Raw genomic sequence first — 18,738 nt, 5'->3', positions numbered from 1 at the left:
TCTTTTAAAAAATTTCAATATCAATTCGATTTTATTATTCGACAATTTTTTATGTCTGAAAATGTTGCAGATAATATGGAATCGTGCCTAATCTACAGTATAGTTTCAGGACAAGCTGGATTCTAGTGCACGTAGTGCAAACAACTTTAACTACACTGAAAAAAAAATAGTATTGAATCAAGAAAATTTTACTTGCTTCAAGTAAACCGTGGAATTGAATAGGGACAAGTCAATTACGGCATTGGTTCAAGTAAACGATTGTCTTGAAATAGTATATTTGGGACGAGAGCATATATTCTTGATCCAAGAAAATATGGAATTCGAGCAATATATTAATCAACTTGTAACAAATGTAAAATACATTAAAGGAAGAAAATATTTTCTTGTTCTGAGAATATATGTAGTCAAATTAATTGTTTCATTTGATTCATTCAAATCTTTGCAATATTGGATCAAGTAAGACAAGATTTAAATCAAAATATTATTTGTATTGTGAGGAGACCATATGTTCTTGGTCCAAGACAATATGGAATTCGTCTAAGAAGTTTATTGACTTCTAAGAAATGTAAAATATATTAAGTCAAGATCATATATATATTAACTCAAGAAAATATTTTCTTGACTTGAGAAAACTTATGGAGTTCAACCAAAAAAATATTTTTCCAATACAAGTAAATATTTAATTTCGTACTCAATTTGAGATTAGGGTTTTTCTGTGAATTTAAGACTTAATAGAATAAAGCAGATAAAATTTCTATTAATAATGCATACTCTAAAAGTAAAAATAATAATTACACTAATTTATACGATTTTTCCATTTGTTACAGTTATTTATTTGTCAATTTCGAAATACAGTTTTTAATTGACAGTTTGAAGTGACCTTTATTTTTATTAAATAAAAATAAATAAATTAAAAATAAATAAATTATTTATTTTTAAATAAAACAATTGATGTTTCTATTACAAACAATAATTATTTTATATATATATATATATATATATATATATATATATATATATGTATATAAAATAATTATTGTTTGTAATAATTAATAATAATAATAATTAATAATAATAATTAATTATAATTATTGTTTATAATTATTATTAATAATAATAATAATTAATAATAATAATTAATTATAATTATTGTTTCTATTACAAACAATAATTATTTTATATATATATATATATATATATATATATGTATATAAAATAATTATTGTTTGTAATAGAAACATCAATTGTTTTATTTAAAAATAAGTTAACAATTGTTTTCCTGTTTGTAACTTTTTTTACGTCTAAATTAAAGTTTTTGAATTTTAAATTTCGATACTTATCGATTATCATTCAATGTGAAGTTGTCAGCCTTGCTTTTGCATTATGTTCCCTGTGAACAGACCTAAGGCTATTTTCCTCCTGTGAATTATCATAGGAGTTTAAAGTTACAAAGTTACGCAGTTGTTGAAGAAGCCGGAACGTTTTCATTGCGATCCTAACAAAAAAAAACTATAATAAACGAAAGCAATTATCAAATCGTTGGTGATTAAAATTAATCATAAAGATTTCTATTGTACTGAGAGTAAGTTGAAATTTAATTTAACGTGAATCGATAGTGTTTAAAGAGATTCTTTTTTTCTTTATTTTTCAGGTGACGACAAAACGCACAGGAAGTCTCTTAGTGAGAGAGCTTTGGGCGATCCATCTGTCTTAATTATTTCATCGGCTCGAGTTGTATTTTTTGCGCTAGAAGGCGACCGTCCAGCAGGGCGATACCATTTTATATGACTTTTCCTCAACGACAAGGTAAATATAAACGAATTTATTCTTTATTTACATTTGAAATTGTTTTTTTTTTTTTTTTAAATGAACATTTTTTCGTGCGAACGTGGTATCCAATTTTAGCAAACAGCCATTTTGGTCATAGGGAACGTGTTCACAATTTCGCTAACGCATTTATTTCTCTACGTGGAAGTGAATGCCATACTATTAATTTTTATTATAATTTTTTTTTTCTTGTCATTTGTGTTTAATCTTATTTAAAATGCTTTCATTTTTTCATCATTCTATAAAAAGTTTTGAAAAAAGTCAAATCGATGAAGTAACATAAAATGTGTTTCTAATATTGGTATAGGTTATTTCGTCATTTAATCTCATGGTATGTGTATTTTACTTGATACGTAAATGTATATAATATTAGAAAAAAAAATGTTCATTTTTTTTTACTTCAAGCGGTGAGTGACAGTTTTAATTTTTCAATTGTAAAAAATAAATTTATACAATTTTTATTTATACTCTATAATCTAACCTCACTTTTCGTTTTTTTTTTCTTGTAATATAATTATCTAATTATGTTGTGAAAAAAAAATTGAAATTGATTTTTAATTGATTCATAGATTCAAATAATGAAACATCTGTTCAAATGAATGTAATGTGGAAAATTTTGTAATTTATATTAATGGTAATTTTTCTTTTATTTGGATTTTAGACGATTTTTTTATATCTACTTATTTAAGTATATTTAATGTTGTCTTTCAACAAAGACTTAACAGTGGCTCTCAATTATTGAAATTTTGTATTAATAATTTCCAATTTCTTTTATAATGTAATATATATTGACACAATAATGTCGTTTAAATTACGTTTACATCGATTACAACATAGTTTACTTTTTTCAAATTTAGTATAAAATTTAATTCAAATTTAAATATTCAATGAAATAATTTCTTTCTCACATTTTTTTTTTTTTTTTTTTTTTAAGAAAAATACAAAGTTGAATTTTTTTGAATTCGGATTTTATTAATTGAAATATTAATTGAAAATATTTAATACCTAATTATATTTAATAAATAAATATATTTTTATTATTATATTATTCAGGCCTCGGATTATACGACTTTTTTCGACTTATTTTAATAAATTGCGACTTTTTAGACTATTTTTTTTACATTTTTTGAAAAAAAAAAATTTTAATTATTTAACAAATTTTTAACTAAAATTCTTCACTAAATTAATTATTTTTAATAATTTCAATTAAATTCTTCACAAATTCAATTATAATTTAAACTATTTTTCAATTAAAATTTTTATGAAATATCTGAAAGCATTTTTCAATTAAAATCATTTGGAATTCAATTTTTGTATGTGATTTCTAATAAATTCTTTATCAACAGAAATCACTAAAAATTTCTCTTATTATAATTATTGTCTGAAATTTAACACAATATTTTGAAATTCAATTATTTTCAAAAATTTCAATTTAAAAGCTTCTAAAATTTTCCATCTAAAATTTTTTGAAATTTAATAATTTCAATTATAGGTAACTCTTCTAAACTTCAATTATTTTTAATGATTTTTATAATATTCTTCAAAAATTCAACTATCTGAAACCATTTTTCACTTCAAATGTTTTCAAATTATTGTATTTTTGTCTGCAATTTGTAATAAATTCTTTAAATATTTTCAAAAAGTTCAATAGAAATTCAATTATTTTCAAAATTTTAAATTTAAAATCATCAAAAATTTTAAATTAAAAATCACTTGAAGTTCAATTAATTTCAAAAATCAAAATTAAAAATCTTTGAAAATTATTGTTTAAAATTATTGTCAAGTTTTAAATTCTCAATTGGATTTTTGTATCTGTTATTGATTGCAAGACCTTTCTGTTTCATATAACACATATAAAAATCATCAATTTAATATTTATTGTTAAAAACTTTACTTTTAGAACATTTAGAATTTAAACTTATTTCTTATCTTATCGGTAATAAAGGTCTCGTAAAAATATTATCATCAAAATTAAATTTATTGTTCTTAATGTTAAAATTTCTGTTTACATTTCTAAGTTCTTCAATGAATAATTTAATCATTTTCTTTTATGAAAAGTAAAACGTGTTTCTATACATTTTTTCCTGAACTCCCTTTACAGATTGATACAATGAACAACAGAAAAAGAAGACGTGAAACACAATCTTCAAAGGCAACATCACCCTCGAATGCAGAACCCACGAAAAAACAAAAAAAGATTGAAAAGTCATCATTTCCAAATGCTGCTTCTTCTCAGTTCCCACCTTCAACGTCCAAACCTAAAGTATCAAATACTGCATCAAAAGACGCGAAAGAAGAAGATCAAGAACAAAAATATTACACCAGATACATGTCCTTGAATGCAATTCTACCGGAAGGTAACATTGTCAAAGAAAAAATCCAGGATGATGTTAATGTTTTGAGTCGACTCAAAATTGTTTGTAGCATTTTCTTGGAATACATTATGAATGCACATGATTCGAAAATAGCTAAGCGTTATGCTAAAGAGGGGATTCAGTTCGACAAAATTATGGGTTGTTTTAAGAAAAGAACTGTAGCGGCAGAGAAGACTTTTAGGAAAAAGCATGGCGAGTTAGATAAATTATTCGAAGATTTTAAAGTATTACTAAAGGATGAGAAAACGGAAATTGATTCTGATTTATTTGAGGAATTTCAACAATTACACAAAGGGAAATCAAAATGGAAGGATGAAAATGAGAAATACGAAGCATTCAATAAATACAGAATAGAAAAATTAACCAAATTTGATTGCGCCAACAAAGAGGATCTTATTTTACAAGCCTGTCAAGAAATGAAAAAAGATATGGGTGTTCATATACAAATAAATGGACCCAAAATTCTTGAAAAGTATTTTAATTTACTCTTAATGGAAAAGAAGAACCAAAATAATGATGAATATAAAGTAGAGGATTCATTCGTAAAAGCAAATAGTGATGAAGAGAAGATTGAGGAAAATCTCAAAAATCGGAGAAGACGTAAAAATTGGAATAAAAAGATGAAGAAAAAAAGAATGGAAAGAAAAAGAACACATAACATGGAAGATCAGAACAAACAACAAAAAAAAGAAATGACAAGACAACAATTGAGAAAAGAAAGAATATACTTTCAATTGATAACACGTAAAGCTGATCGGAAGGATGATTTGAAAAAAATTAATGAAGATTACGACAAAAGAACGTATAAAGTGAAGAAAAAGACTGAAATAACGGAAGAAGAAAAAGAAAAGAAGAAAAAAGAGAAGAAGGAAAAAGAGAAGAAGAAAAAAGAGAAGAAGGAAAAAGAGAAGAAGAAAAAAGAAGAGAAAAAGAAAAAAGAGGAGGAGAAGAAGAAAGAACAGGAAAAGAACAAAGAGGAAAAGAAAAAAGAAGAGAAGAAAACAAACGATGAACCAAAAACGAGAAATAAACCTTTGACACGAAAAGAACGCAAACAGCAAGTAGAAACACTTGTTAATCTATTAATAGAAGAAAATCAATGCACCGATGAGACATTGAAAAAAATTTTAAAAGAAGTACAAGAAGAGTATGACACTTTCTACGAAAAACTGGAAAAGGAAGATGAAGAAGAAGAAGAAGAAGAAGAAGAGAAGAAGAAGCAAGAGGAAATCGAGAATGAAAAGGGAAAGAAAACAGAAAAAGAAGAAATTCAAGGACAAAAGAGAAAGAAAGCAGAAGAGAAAAAACAAGTAGAACGAAGAAAGCCTCTTGATTTTAAGAATTTGAAAAGCCACTACACATCGCATAAATTGCTGCCGTTCTTCATGAAATTACAAAAACATTTTGTTGAAAACAAAATAAAAAGTTTTGTTTTATTTCCCATTAGACGTTATGGTATTCAACATGCAACGTATACCAAAACTATTCTTCTCAGAAACGTGCTACCATATGTGCACAAGAAAGAAAATATGAATCCACAGCAAAAAAAAAATGAAATAAACAAGATAAATAAACTAAATGGAAAAGATAATCAGTTGGAATACTTGTGGAATAGATTGTTTGATTTTACCGAATTAATGAAGAAAAATAAGATTAAAAAATTACCTACTTTGATGCAAACGGACGGAGTGAAGGTGTCACTAATTTTCGATAGGACAGAAACGCAAAAAGAGATATTTAAGCAGGAACCGAAAGAAGTAAAAATAAAAAAGTATACAAGATTCGTCGGTCTAGATCCAGGTCGGAAAGCCATTGTTGGGGGAGTCATTCGACGCGGAGAACCGAAAATGTTAGAAAAAGTTAAAGATCAAGACGCACCGATATATGTGAAAGCAAAAACTTTTCGTTTTCGTGCCGGAGAGTTTAGAAGGAGAGACATTTTAAACAGAAAAACGAAAAAAATGAACGAAAAATACAAAAAGTTTATGAAGGAAAACCCTACATTCAACGTCAACACCAAAGATCCCAGGCAGTACGAAAAGATTGCAAAATTTCGAATGAAATTATTCGAAATATTTCAAGATACTCTGTCAAAGAGAAGCATCGTCCAACTGAAATTTAATAAACTTGTGCTTGTAGAGCGAGAAAAAGATAGAGTCGTGAATAAAATAATAGGAAATTTGAAGGAAGAATCATGTTTCGTTGGAATCGGAAATGAAAAATTGGCCAATTTTACAAAAGGACATGTTTTCACACCTATTCGACAAATCCACAAGAAACTGCAAGAGCGGTCAAGACAAGTCGGTGAACAGAAATTAAAAATATTACATGTTTCCGAGTGGTACACTACACAGAAATGTAGCACATGCTGCGGACAGTGTTTCGTATCAGCATCTCCAAAACGGTATTCATTTTGCCAAAAATGCAATATCACTTGGGAGAGAGATATAAACGCTGGCAGGAATATATTGAACTTGGCCCTTATCAAGGCTAATTTGATGGAGAGGACAGATCTTAAAGATCCATCAGTATTTCCTCAAATTAGAGAATCAGCAAACGCGGACATTTTTAGATGATCATTTTTGCAGCTCATCTCTTGATGAGCATACACGTCAGGTGAGATTGATATTCCTAAAATAATATAATTATTATATAATATATAATAGCCAAAGATAATAATAATATATAATCTATTAATCTTTCCATTTTCTTGTCTCAAGACTATGAGTGTTGGATTAAGTAAAAACTGTTTTTAAAGTGAACAAAAAAGTGATTTGATTCAAGAAACTAAACGACTTCACGTACTTTACTTAACATAAGAACATAATATTCTTGTCTCAATACTTTTTTGGACTTCGTGCAAGTAAAATATTTTTTTTGAAAGAATAACATTATTTGCTTGTATGGAACTCACATTTTCTTATGTCAAGTACATTGTCCAATGCTAATAACTACTTGGCACAAGAAAATAAATTTCTTCCATTAAGATGATATTGGCTTGATTCAAGTAAAGTATCTCAAGTAAATGCATTTACTTAATTCAATGAACTTTTTTTTTCAGTGTAAGCGGTCACACAAACTACGAGATTCATCAGAGATATATACATATAACGAAATTCCATCTCAAGTGAGATGACTTACGGCAAATGAATCTATTTTGAAATATTAACCAAATTAATATAATTAATGAACAAAATAATATTAATTTGTTTTTCAGTTTTGCACGGTAATAATAACTACACTTATTCTCAATTTTTAAATATAATTTATTTCATCATATTTTAATTATATGTTTAATTTTAACATATATGCGTAAAATATTTATAGTTTAAAAAATTATGTATTTTTATAGTAAATAAAATTACGACTCGATAAAATTTTCAAATAGCAAAAAATACCAAACTTTACAGGAAAATTATATATGACAACGAAAGTATAATATTAAAACTTTAATATGCTTATAAAACTTCATATAGTAGCATTAAAAACCGAAATATTAAAAAAAAATTGTGTAAACAAATCTTCATTTCTGATAAAAATGCAAAGTTCTTTAATTTTTTTTTTCTATTGTGTCCTGAAACAAATGGTGAGGGACTTTACGGTAAACAAAATTTTAGGTTATGTTTATACTATTATATTTAGTTTATCGTAAGGTCCTTCAAGCCACAATATTGATTTCTTCTATATTTGAAAATTAAAATTAATTTTTATTTTCCTTGGCAAAAAATTATATGATCAAAATATCATTATAAATGTATATAAAAAAAGTTAATAAATTATACTTTTTATGTATTTTTATTATTATATAACTCGTGAAAACTCTATCAACGGTGTTTGTGTCTCGCAAACTGTAAAGTCACTTGCAAAGTCGTATTTTCGTATTCAATCGACGTCGTCTGGTGGAAGTTACATTTCACGGAAATGTTAAAGTATATAACCCTTCGCCATTTTATTGCGACGACAGATTTTGCGAGAAACGTACTCTATGAGGAACTCCCCTTTCGACTGATTGAACAGAAATTCACTTACATTGTATCTATATTGTTCATATTAATTTTTTATTCCACAAAAAATTTAAATCTATTTGCCTTAAATATTTTTGAATAAAATAAAAATTATTCGAAACAAAATGAATTATTTAGCTCTAAGAGAAATTATACATATATTTTATATAACAAAAGAAGAATGTAATTATTTTAAATAATGCATGGTTTTGTCTTTTCAACAATATATATATAAAACAATGAAAAGTTGAATGTAAAAAATGACATTATTCGCCTCTATATAGTAATATATAGGAGAAAAAAAAGGAGCATCAGAATATGCGGTAAATGAAAAATATTTTACCGAAGGACATTGACGAGACAGAAAACCGGTAAAAGTAATCAAGAAAAGCAATCTGTGACTGCGTGTTACGATTTCAGTGCCAATTGTCGAATAGTTCTCGTTTCTGGTCTTATTTTTCTTTTATCTCTTTTTTTTGTGTATATATGTGAAAACTTATTATTGTTGCACGATTCTATTTAACTTTGTGAAATCATAGTTGAAATGCTTTATGCATGAATTGCTTTATCTCATCCACAAAAGCTTGCGGAAACCAGTACATATACCGAGATTCACCAGAATATAAAGAGAAATAAAATGACCTATACCGCAAAAAAAAAACGAGCTAATCTATTAATTTTCCTATACTCGAATGAATTTTTTCCAAACTATCTTTTTAAAATTATTTCATCAGAATTATAATTGTATTTTAATGAAAAAAAAAAAAAAAAATTATCACTGATGTGATAATGTGAAACATAAATCAAAGAATGAGATATTAAACCGGAAAGACATACGCACACACAAAAAGTCCCATTCACTATATAATAATCGTTGCATTTATAGACGCGAACGTAGGCGCCATGAATGCACATTGTTCGTGGGGAACGTTGCGTAAACGTACAAATATATAGTAAAACCATGGAGAGAGAGAGAGAGAGAGAGATAGAGAGAGTATATCAACATACCCACCTTTTCTGCGGGTCGATTACAACCGGCCAGATGAGAAGTGAAAGAAGAATGGAAGGGGGAAAATTCACTGGAGCGGAAGGACGCTCTCGGGATGATGTTGGAAGATTTTGTCCTTTCAACGCGATAAGAAAGCGAGCTAGCTGGCTTATCTCTGGTACGCGTGATTAAGCCGCAGGATGGTAAATCATCGATTATAGTCTCGTTAGAGAGACTCTGCAGTCGCGCTTCCACCAATGAAATTTCTCCCTCTCAGCATATATATAAAAAAAATCCCTCTATATAGGTACAACAAAAATTTGTTACACAAAGAGGGAAGCAACACTAATTAAGCTCTCTTTCTCGCGAGAGAGAAAAAGAGATAATTATTAACGTTTTCCATCAAGTAATTAAAGAGAGGAATCTTTTATATATATATGTCGAAAAAAACAAATCAAAAGAAAAACAAAATAATAGTTTTCAGATAATTAATAACATTGAATTAGACATTGATAAAATGACTATATCGCTATCTTTACCGTCGACACATCTATACACACATTACTTTATAAAATCTTTCGCGTGCTCACAAAACCGAGTATAATAAATCACAACCAAAAACAATTACCGTCCTGACAGAACCAGTGGACCCACAACCATACACTGACGACATGCTGGAAGAAAGTTCATGACTTTTTTTTTTTTATTATCGGACGACATGAAACACGAAAGGGGCGGCGATAGACGTGACAAAAGAAGAGGGCTTTCTGAATTACAGTATGTCCCCCTTGCAACGACGACCATATACTCAATGTCTTTTATCGGTAAATTAAATTAGCGCGGCAATTGTCTATTTTCGCTCTATATAGTTATATATATTTATTGAAAGGTCATTTTCATGGTTAAACGCGACTTTTTGCCATTAGCGAAACTGCGCGCACTTTCTACTGCAAAGTTTATTAGAATAGAACAATATTCTAATTAGAAAAACTAAACTAAGAAACTAAAATCGTGTCATTTAGAGAAAACAAAATTTTATTTAAAACAAATAAATATTTAATGATAACAATTTCTTTAAATCAACAAAAACTTTTTTTCTCGATAGAATCGAAAACGAATTGCAAAATCTATTCTCGATTAAATACCATCGCTATACGAGACCAGAGAGAGTTCAGTGTTCTTTTTTTTTTTTTTTTATATCAAGCAATTTTTGCAATTTTCTCGTTAATTTGTTTTTAGCATATTATGAAAACCGTCAAGACTGGAATGTTCATGAAAGTGGTTTTGACGGCAGATGGCTTTTGCTGAGAAAGGACGATAAAATATTACGTTAATTATGAAATATTCGAGCCGAACTCGCTACTGGATGGCATCCGGCGGCCCCTATATGTTTCCCACCCAACTATTATACACAAAAGATACATACTTCCATTGCCAATATATTCTTCTCTTGTAAAAAAAAAATTCAAACCTCTTCACAAAAAAATATCGCAATTTTATAATTTCATTCATTTTCGCTACATTTGCGCGAATACATATAGGAAGTGAAAAAAAAATTTATTCAAACTTCCAATCACACGTATTCGATTTTGATATATATGAATATTCCCTACTAATCATGAGTATAAATTTACAGTGTTTGAAAATTCATATATTTTTTGTCGAATCAACCACAAAGTGTACTAAATAGAATTTATAGAATTTTTTTCTATAGTGTTTTATGGAAATTCTGTTAACACAGAAAAAATAAAAAAAAAACTTTACATTTTAATATTAACTTGACTTTAAAAAATTTAGTTAAAAATTCGAAATAATAAAAGAATAATAAATATTCATGTGGGCAAATGTTTGATAAATCAAAAAACTGCAAGTAACCTGATATAAAACATATATCCAGAAAAATGTTTCTTTGAATTAAAGAATTTTTTTTATAATAAGGTAAAAGAAAAATTTTCTATAAACAAAATTTATTTGATTCAAAGAAACATTTTTCTGGGTATATTTGATAACTTATTCTTGAAATTCTTTACACAGAAAAAACGCTGGGTAAATTTTGTTGCGGGTAATTTTCACCAATGCTACTTCACATAGACAGTGGCGCCCTCAACTAGGATAAAATTTGTTGCAGATAATTTTTATACCGATTTTGGGGTAAAAATTCTACTTTTTTTTCGTGTGTAAATTTCAAAAAATTACTGAAACTTCAGTTAAAATGAAAAGTACTGATTGAATTAGTAAAATTTCTACTGATTCAAATTTAGAGAGTCAGAAAAAGGAAATATTCTAATGTAACTGTCGCAAGCTTTTGAAATGCGTTTCTTATTTCAAGAGACCATCAAATATATTTCACTTGAGCACGAGTGCACGCAAATAACTATCCGTAACACCTGTTATTCGAAGCGCACTAATAATGCATAAAAATGCACAAGTCGTCACAGAACGGAAAGAAGGGAAGAAGAGAGAGGAAATTGAGAGAACGAAGAAAATATAACGAAAGTATGGGGTATGTTGCGTCTGGCTTGAAAACAAAGAGAGACTGAGGAAAAAACTAGCCCTCTCAAGTACGTAACTCGATAATTTCGTTCACGTCCCTCCTCTGAAGGGAGAGAGAGAGAGAGAAAGAGTGTGTATCGAGGAAAGTTTTCTTTAAAAAAAAAATTCCTCGCCTCCTTCGCGACATCAAACTTTCAAGTAGAAATCCGCAACAGAAAAATTTTTCTGAATATCAGGGTTTTATGATTATAATTTACATTCTTATATAACAGTAGCAGAAACATGTTGAAAAGAAATTCTAGTTTTTTTAAATTTAAAAACTTGAAACATTTAAATATGATTTAAATATTAAGAATTAAATATAAAGATTTAAATATTAGATTTAAATATTAAAGTTTAAAATTTTTAAATATAACTATTTTTAATATAACAGATGATATGCATATTCAAAAGGGATTCTTATTGTACGATCTCAACTGTCTGGAGCATTGTCTTGCTGACTCCATACTTTCGCCTTGACTCCCTGTCTTGTCGCATGTTGCGCCTACGAAACTCAATCTGCTTCTCCATATTTACTATTTTGTCTGCCTGTCTGATTTCTAAGAGGCATTCTACAATTTCTATGTGTTCATGATGCGAACTCATATATGGAAGACAAAGAACAAAAGTTACAACAGCGCCCTTTTTAATTCCAAATAAATGATAAAAGCTCTCTTACGTCATATTTATTCCAAAATGTATTTAAAATTTTTATTTAAAAAAAAAAAAAAATGATTAATAATGAAATTTAAAAGAAGGTAAATAAAAAAAATCTTTATAGAAGAAAATGCACCTGTGATTCAACAATGGAAAATTATTGGGAAGAAAAAGAAAGCCACAAAAGACAAGACAAAGAGAAAGGAAAGTTAAAAAGATGGGTATACAAATGAACAACGGAGTTTTGTATTTGAAGAAAATTACTAGACGCGCGGTTATATTATCAAAATGGCAAGAAAAAACACTTTTATTAAAGTTTGATATTTTCTAATTCAAAATTTAATTTTAAATATTTTTTTATTAAAAAATAATATTTATTTAAAATTAATAATTGATTATGTAAACATTGATATGCTGTATTTCAAAACAATTTTCAATACGCTTTTTTACATTATTGCAAAATGCAATCTTTCTCTGCATTTATATATCCATTTTCTAACAATTATTATAGTATACCATTTTCAACACGATTTTCTGTTTCGTGCCATTTTCGCAAAAATGTAGAAAAATAAAAGTTTGAAAATTAATGCATTTCGCATAGAGACTGTTTTTGCACCGCTTAGGAGATACTTATATAGTCCTCTATTGTTTTGAAAGAGTTTGAGGGGCGATATAATGGTTTCCCTTTTCATTCTCTTTTTCGCGTTCGCGTATTAAAAATAAAATCGAAAAATAAGATTTGAATTTTCCATTTACACATGTCTAGAAGTAATTCCTTTTAGCTACTAAAAATATAACTAAAAATATTGCTTTTAACAGAATTTTCTTTAGTTATGTACTAATTCAGAAAAAAAAACCGATGTGGATAATTAATTTTCGTCTTAAAAAAACATAAACAATTTTATCTAGACATAAAATCTATCAGGACCCTCATTAAATATATAGTAAGAAATTAATTACGCTTCGACGATTTAAAATTTCCTGTCGCATGGAAAATCAAAGACCAAAAACATTTTAAGAGGCTTTGGAAAAGCATCTTGGATGAATTATTAACGTTCGAGTGAAGAAGAATCTTTTGGGAAAAGAAAAAAAGCTCATGAAAGATGCGATCTCCCTCTCTCTCTCTTTATGCGAGAGAGTCCGCGTTCTTATATATATATATTTCTGGCTAATAAATCAGTATGACGAACTATGGGACCTTGTGAAAACTTGTAATTTGACAGTATGCATCGTCTAACTTGACATCAGCTTAATTGCATTCCGTAATTCTTGACATTCATTCTACCCTCGTTACTTACATGTCTGGATAATGCTTATTCCATAATTCTAACTTCTAGACAAATAAATGCGAACAGAAATTAATACCCCGCAAAAAAAAGTCATCTTTTGAAATATATTTTGACCAATGTAATCTCTAAAAATTCCACTTAATGCTTTTTTTTTCATAAAAATTCGTTTTTTAATTAACAGAATTAAAATGCTCTTTATTTTATCTCTCATTCCCTTTTTATATTCGCGAGTCAATTCATTTAGTATTATTTTATCTATTTTTTTTTTTTTTTTTATTTTTATTTCAGAATAAAAGATCTCGCATATTAACGCGAGCAGAGGGGTATTATAACTGAAAAATCCAACAAGAGATAACCCTGCGTCTATGTATATATAATCGTGCCGTCATTTAAATGCCCAACTGGGAAATAGTAACGTTATAATTTAAATCTCTATGTCAAGCACTTAATTGGCATCATGTCATCAACAATTCACAATTCAATCCAAACTTGAAATCACGCGCGCGAATTCTGAATTGCATTTCAAAATCAAATAAAAGAACATATGATGCATTTTCGTTTCATTCAATCATTTCCAAAAATAGTTAACAAAAATGCAATATTTTAAATCTATTACTTTTTACACAATAGAATATATGTCTTTAATAATAAAAGTAAGTTTCATTTTTGAAAATGAAAAAAAAATTCTATTTTTAGACATTGAAAAATTGTAACAATAAATTTATTATAACTCCATTAGAATTTTTAAAAACATTTTTTAAAAAAAAACACAAAAATGCACCATTAATAATAATCAAGAGAGAGTAGTTCGTATATGAACGTGACTAAAACTGGATTGTTCGTTAACAACTTTTGTATTTCACACCAAACTCTCTTCTAACCTAACACCGTGTGCGAGACAAAACACAAATTCTGAAATTTCAACTGAGTTTAAACTAGTTTCTATACAAAATTATGTATAGATAGAATAAACTGCCAATTAAAATGATGAAAGTTCGCTTTCATTAATTTAAAGTCGAGAGAGTGAGAGAGAGAGAGTATAAACTAATTTTTAACTGAGAAAAGTTTTCTGGAATTGTAGGCCAACAAAATGAAGTTAAGCAAATTCGATAAACGCTAAAAAAAAAAGTAACTAAATAAAGTTTCGCAACTCGCTTATTTGCCTCTCTCTAAATGAGATTATAATTCCTTGAAAGCGAGGTGTCGCGCGTCGTCCAAATGGCGTGCGTTTTAAGAAATACGATTGGAAAAATTTTAAAAGAATATATATACAGAGTGTATAAAATCTGAAAACCTAAGCCGCTTGTTTTTTTTTTTTGTTCCTTTTTTTTATAATTATGGGGCAGCTCGTTCATTGAGGCTTGACAGAGATGAGAGCCAATCGGAGATGAGAAGAACAACGTCATACCAACGCAAGGCTAGCGTTCGAGCTTTGACCACTCGAGCGCTCAATGATTCTTCATCAACCCAGACGAGTCACGAGAGTCGGGCAGTATCGTTCGATTAAACAAGCCCTGCTCATCTCTCTCTTCTTCTCGCTCATCCATCCAAACATTTCACCTTTTCATATATTTTTGCAACATATTATAAAAAACTAAAATTACCCAATATACAAAATATTATACGTTTATGAAGTTTGGCGTCGATCGCTAAGTGTCGAAAATTATTTTTCACGGGACCAAAAATATCAAAATTTTAAAAAAATTTTGAGTTCACATAATAACTTAAAAATTATTTCTCAAGGCATTATTTGAACCGAAAATCTTTAAAAAAAAAAAATTTAACATTTTTGATCATGTGAATAATAATTTTCGAGCGTCGATTATGTTTCTGATAAAGAAGAATTTTTAATTACTATTTAATTGACTATTACTAATTTAAAAAATATTTTTATTAAAACATATATGGCAAAGAGTATATGTAGATGCCATTAAGTCAATATGTTTGCCTCGTAACTCACAAGTCTAACGAGATAAAATAATGGAAAATTAAATTCATCCCCTAAAGTTCTACCTTGACCCAAGAGACCGCATCTCTCTATACACGTTTTGATACCGTGTAGACTTTCTTACACAGCGCGTTACGCATACCTAATGCAAAATTAGCTTGTGAATAATTTTACTCGTGTCCAGAAGTTGCATTCGTGAAAAGATAAAAGTGAGGAAACAAAAAATAATTACTATTACGTGTTGGAAGAAAGGGGTTTTCCTTTGACAACTTGAAATTTTACAATTTTCTTGAAAAAAAAGCCTCATGCATTCATTATTGAAATTCTCCACACAAATGAACAACATTTTTCACAAGAAAAACCGATTAAAAGTTTTTAGCTCAACATTATTTATTTCTCTTATTGACCTATACGCGCGTAAAATCTGGAAATGCTCAAAAGTTTTCCCTATAGCTACAATATCTTGTATTCTCAACATTTACATATATAGTTTGCCTATGCGGAATAATCCGGAACTATATATATATGTAGAAAACTGGCGTGCAAGAGTCGGCTCTGGAAAATATATAATATATAACCAGGTCGAGGAAGAGAAGCTACAGTTATACCCCATGGAGAAAAGTACCTTGTTCGCGTGGTTTAAGTTTCTTCTCACTCTTTTTCCGCCCCCCTCTTTTGTTCAGTCTTCCTACAGTTAAATATGTAAATTTTGAATTTGGACTTGGAATTCACTTCATATATGAAACATTTCGTTGCATCTCAGAAATATATATTTTTTTTTTTGAAAGAAGAAAAAAAATTTGCAACCAGTTATAAATGTGATAAAATAAATAATATTGCTCCAAAACACAATGCTCTCTAAATTTGAATTAGTGAAAAGTAAGTCACTAATTTAAATTAGTAAGAATTTTAACTAATCTTTAGTCACTTTTTACTAAAACTTTAGTAAAAAAAAATTTTAAACTACTAATTCAAATAGTAATATTTTACTAAAAATTAGTAAAAATTCTTACTAATGTGAATTAGTTGCTCATTTTTCACTAATTCAAATTTGAAGAGTAAGAAACAAGTTAATCGAAAAAAATCCTCCGCATGAAAACGATATTTTAATTTGTGAAATGTAATGATTTTGCTGTTTTATTGTTGAACATTTGAGACGAGATTCAATTACTATCAGAAACCGATATTAAAGCTTCTATTGAAAATCACGTTTCGCTTTTATTATTCGATTTACGTCGTCGACCGTCTGCCACGATTGTCAAGATAACTGATCCACAGGGAAGAATTTTAACTGTGTCAATTACTCTTCGTTCAACTCTCACGCAATCTGTCTATTTAGAATTTTAGTTAAAATAAATACTTTTTCGAAACAATGATTATACTAAAATCGTTATTGAAATTCAATAAATTCTCAATTAATTTTCGCCAGAAAAAAAACCCCCTTTCTTTAATTTTTAATTTTAAATAAATAATAAATTATTTAATAACATTTTCAATAAAATTATTAAATTTACAAATTTTTAATAAAACTTTTTTTTTTCCAATAGCAAAACCTTTATTGAATTAAAAATCTAATTTTATCCAGTCCTATACCCAACCTAATAGACAACCGATAAGAGTAAGCCAATAGATTCGAATCGAAATTTGATTAATTTTCCAATAGTCGTTATTATATGTACATAGAAGATTATAAATTAATTATTCTTAAAGATTTAGTCAAATTATTTTCAACTCCAAAGAAGAATTATTACAACTAAAAAATTATAAATTCAACCAAAAATTAGTTATAAAAAAAAAATATTATTTTCATCGAAAAAGATAAACGAAACATTTCCCTATTACAACAGGTTAAGTTAGCAATTACCCCCCCAAAAAAAAGTGAAACAATTGTAAATTCAAAGCCAATTAATATGAAAACAATTGTTAAACAAGACTGAAACAATTTAATAATATTTCACTCCATTGTTAAAATCCATTTTATTCAAACAAAACACGAAAATATGAAACGAACATGGAAACAAATCACGTCCGACTAAAAATTGACTTTTATCCCTGAAGAGAGAGATCTCGTCGGAAAGTTATTATCTAAAGAAAAGTCCAACAACCGGCGTCCTTGTCAATGATCGTCAAATATTTGACAATGACAATTGAGACGCGTTATTTTTATCTCGGGGAAAAAGAGAAAGAAAACAAAAAAATAAAGTGAGAGACACACAAATTTTGAAGAGAAAATTGAAAAATCTAGTACAACTTAAAATTTACCCTCAGGCATATCGATATATATGTATTATATACGTATTCTAACCTAGTTTACCTTTTTCTCCTCGTGACAATCTCGTGGTTCTCCTCAGCTTTCTGAAATTCCAGTTTCTTCACTTCCCACACGTCAATATATATATATATATATATTTATATATATATAACGACTGAGGTTTGATCAATTGTCCACAGAAAGGTCACTGTATGCACTCACTACTGTTCTCAATATAACACAAATCATTGATTCTCTCCCGCGAAATAATTAATTCACCACTTTTATATTGATAATTTAGAAAAAAAAACATTAACCGGCACAATATCTTTATGAATGGTCATAAATATTAGAAAAAGGTTAGGTTCTAAGACAAATTCTCATATATATATATGTGTATGTGTTGATACTGACGATGACGGCACTGGTAGTCACCACACTGGACACTGAACGGTAACCGCGGTAACCTCGCACTTCCGCTAACCCTTAACTTTATTCGAAGGTGGCGCCAACAGTCGATGATTAAAGGAACTTTTAGGAAAAAAGCTCTCACTCTCTCCTTTTTTAACTGACTTTCGAAAAAGCTTTTTCGTTTTTACTATCACTGATGCTGCTACGTCTCGATGGATAAACTAACGCGAGGATTGAATACCTGTCACTCACATTGCATCACCAGGGAAAATGTTATAGTATGACGGCATAACCGGAAGTTGAGACGACGATAACAAACCAAAGCTTTGCATCCCTTCACTGGATACATTGTCTCTTTATGATCCAGGATGTTTCTCTCTGCAAAACAAAAATGTCGATTCGTTAAAAAAAATTATATTTTCCAATTTCGCAAAGTTAAAAAAAAATTTATTTATT

At 28.3% G+C, this 18,738-nt stretch overlaps 2 protein-coding genes across 2 annotated transcripts in view; one reads left to right on the top strand and one right to left on the bottom strand.

The window, feature by feature from the left end:
* The window catches only part of LOC127283020 (RNA-binding protein Musashi homolog 2), a 99,253-nt gene that overhangs the window by 78,003 nt on the left and 2,512 nt on the right, over positions 1-18,738 (bottom strand). The window contains exon 2 of the mRNA XM_051307660.1: positions 17,935-18,660. The gene's annotated coding sequence lies outside the window, so the exon portion shown is untranslated. The remainder of the gene's footprint in view (positions 1-17,934; positions 18,661-18,738) is intronic.
* LOC127283013 (myb-like protein X) lies at positions 1,420-8,292 on the top strand. The gene is made up of 4 exons (XM_051307643.1): positions 1,420-1,582; positions 1,652-1,806; positions 3,929-6,818; positions 7,264-8,292. The coding sequence occupies exon 3, from the start codon at positions 3,938-3,940 to the stop codon at positions 6,776-6,778; it is 2,841 nt and encodes a 946-aa protein (XP_051163600.1). The 5' UTR covers positions 1,420-1,582; positions 1,652-1,806; positions 3,929-3,937; the 3' UTR covers positions 6,779-6,818; positions 7,264-8,292.

The sequence above is a fragment of the Leptopilina boulardi genome, unplaced genomic scaffold (genome assembly GCF_019393585.1).
Source record: "Leptopilina boulardi isolate dan_hultmark-lab unplaced genomic scaffold, ZJU_Lbou_2.1 LbouV2_305, whole genome shotgun sequence".
In the NCBI taxonomy this organism is placed as follows: domain Eukaryota; kingdom Metazoa; phylum Arthropoda; class Insecta; order Hymenoptera; family Figitidae; genus Leptopilina; species Leptopilina boulardi.
Note: the sequence above shows the minus strand (reverse complement) of the source record. Positions and strands in the feature narration are given on the sequence as shown.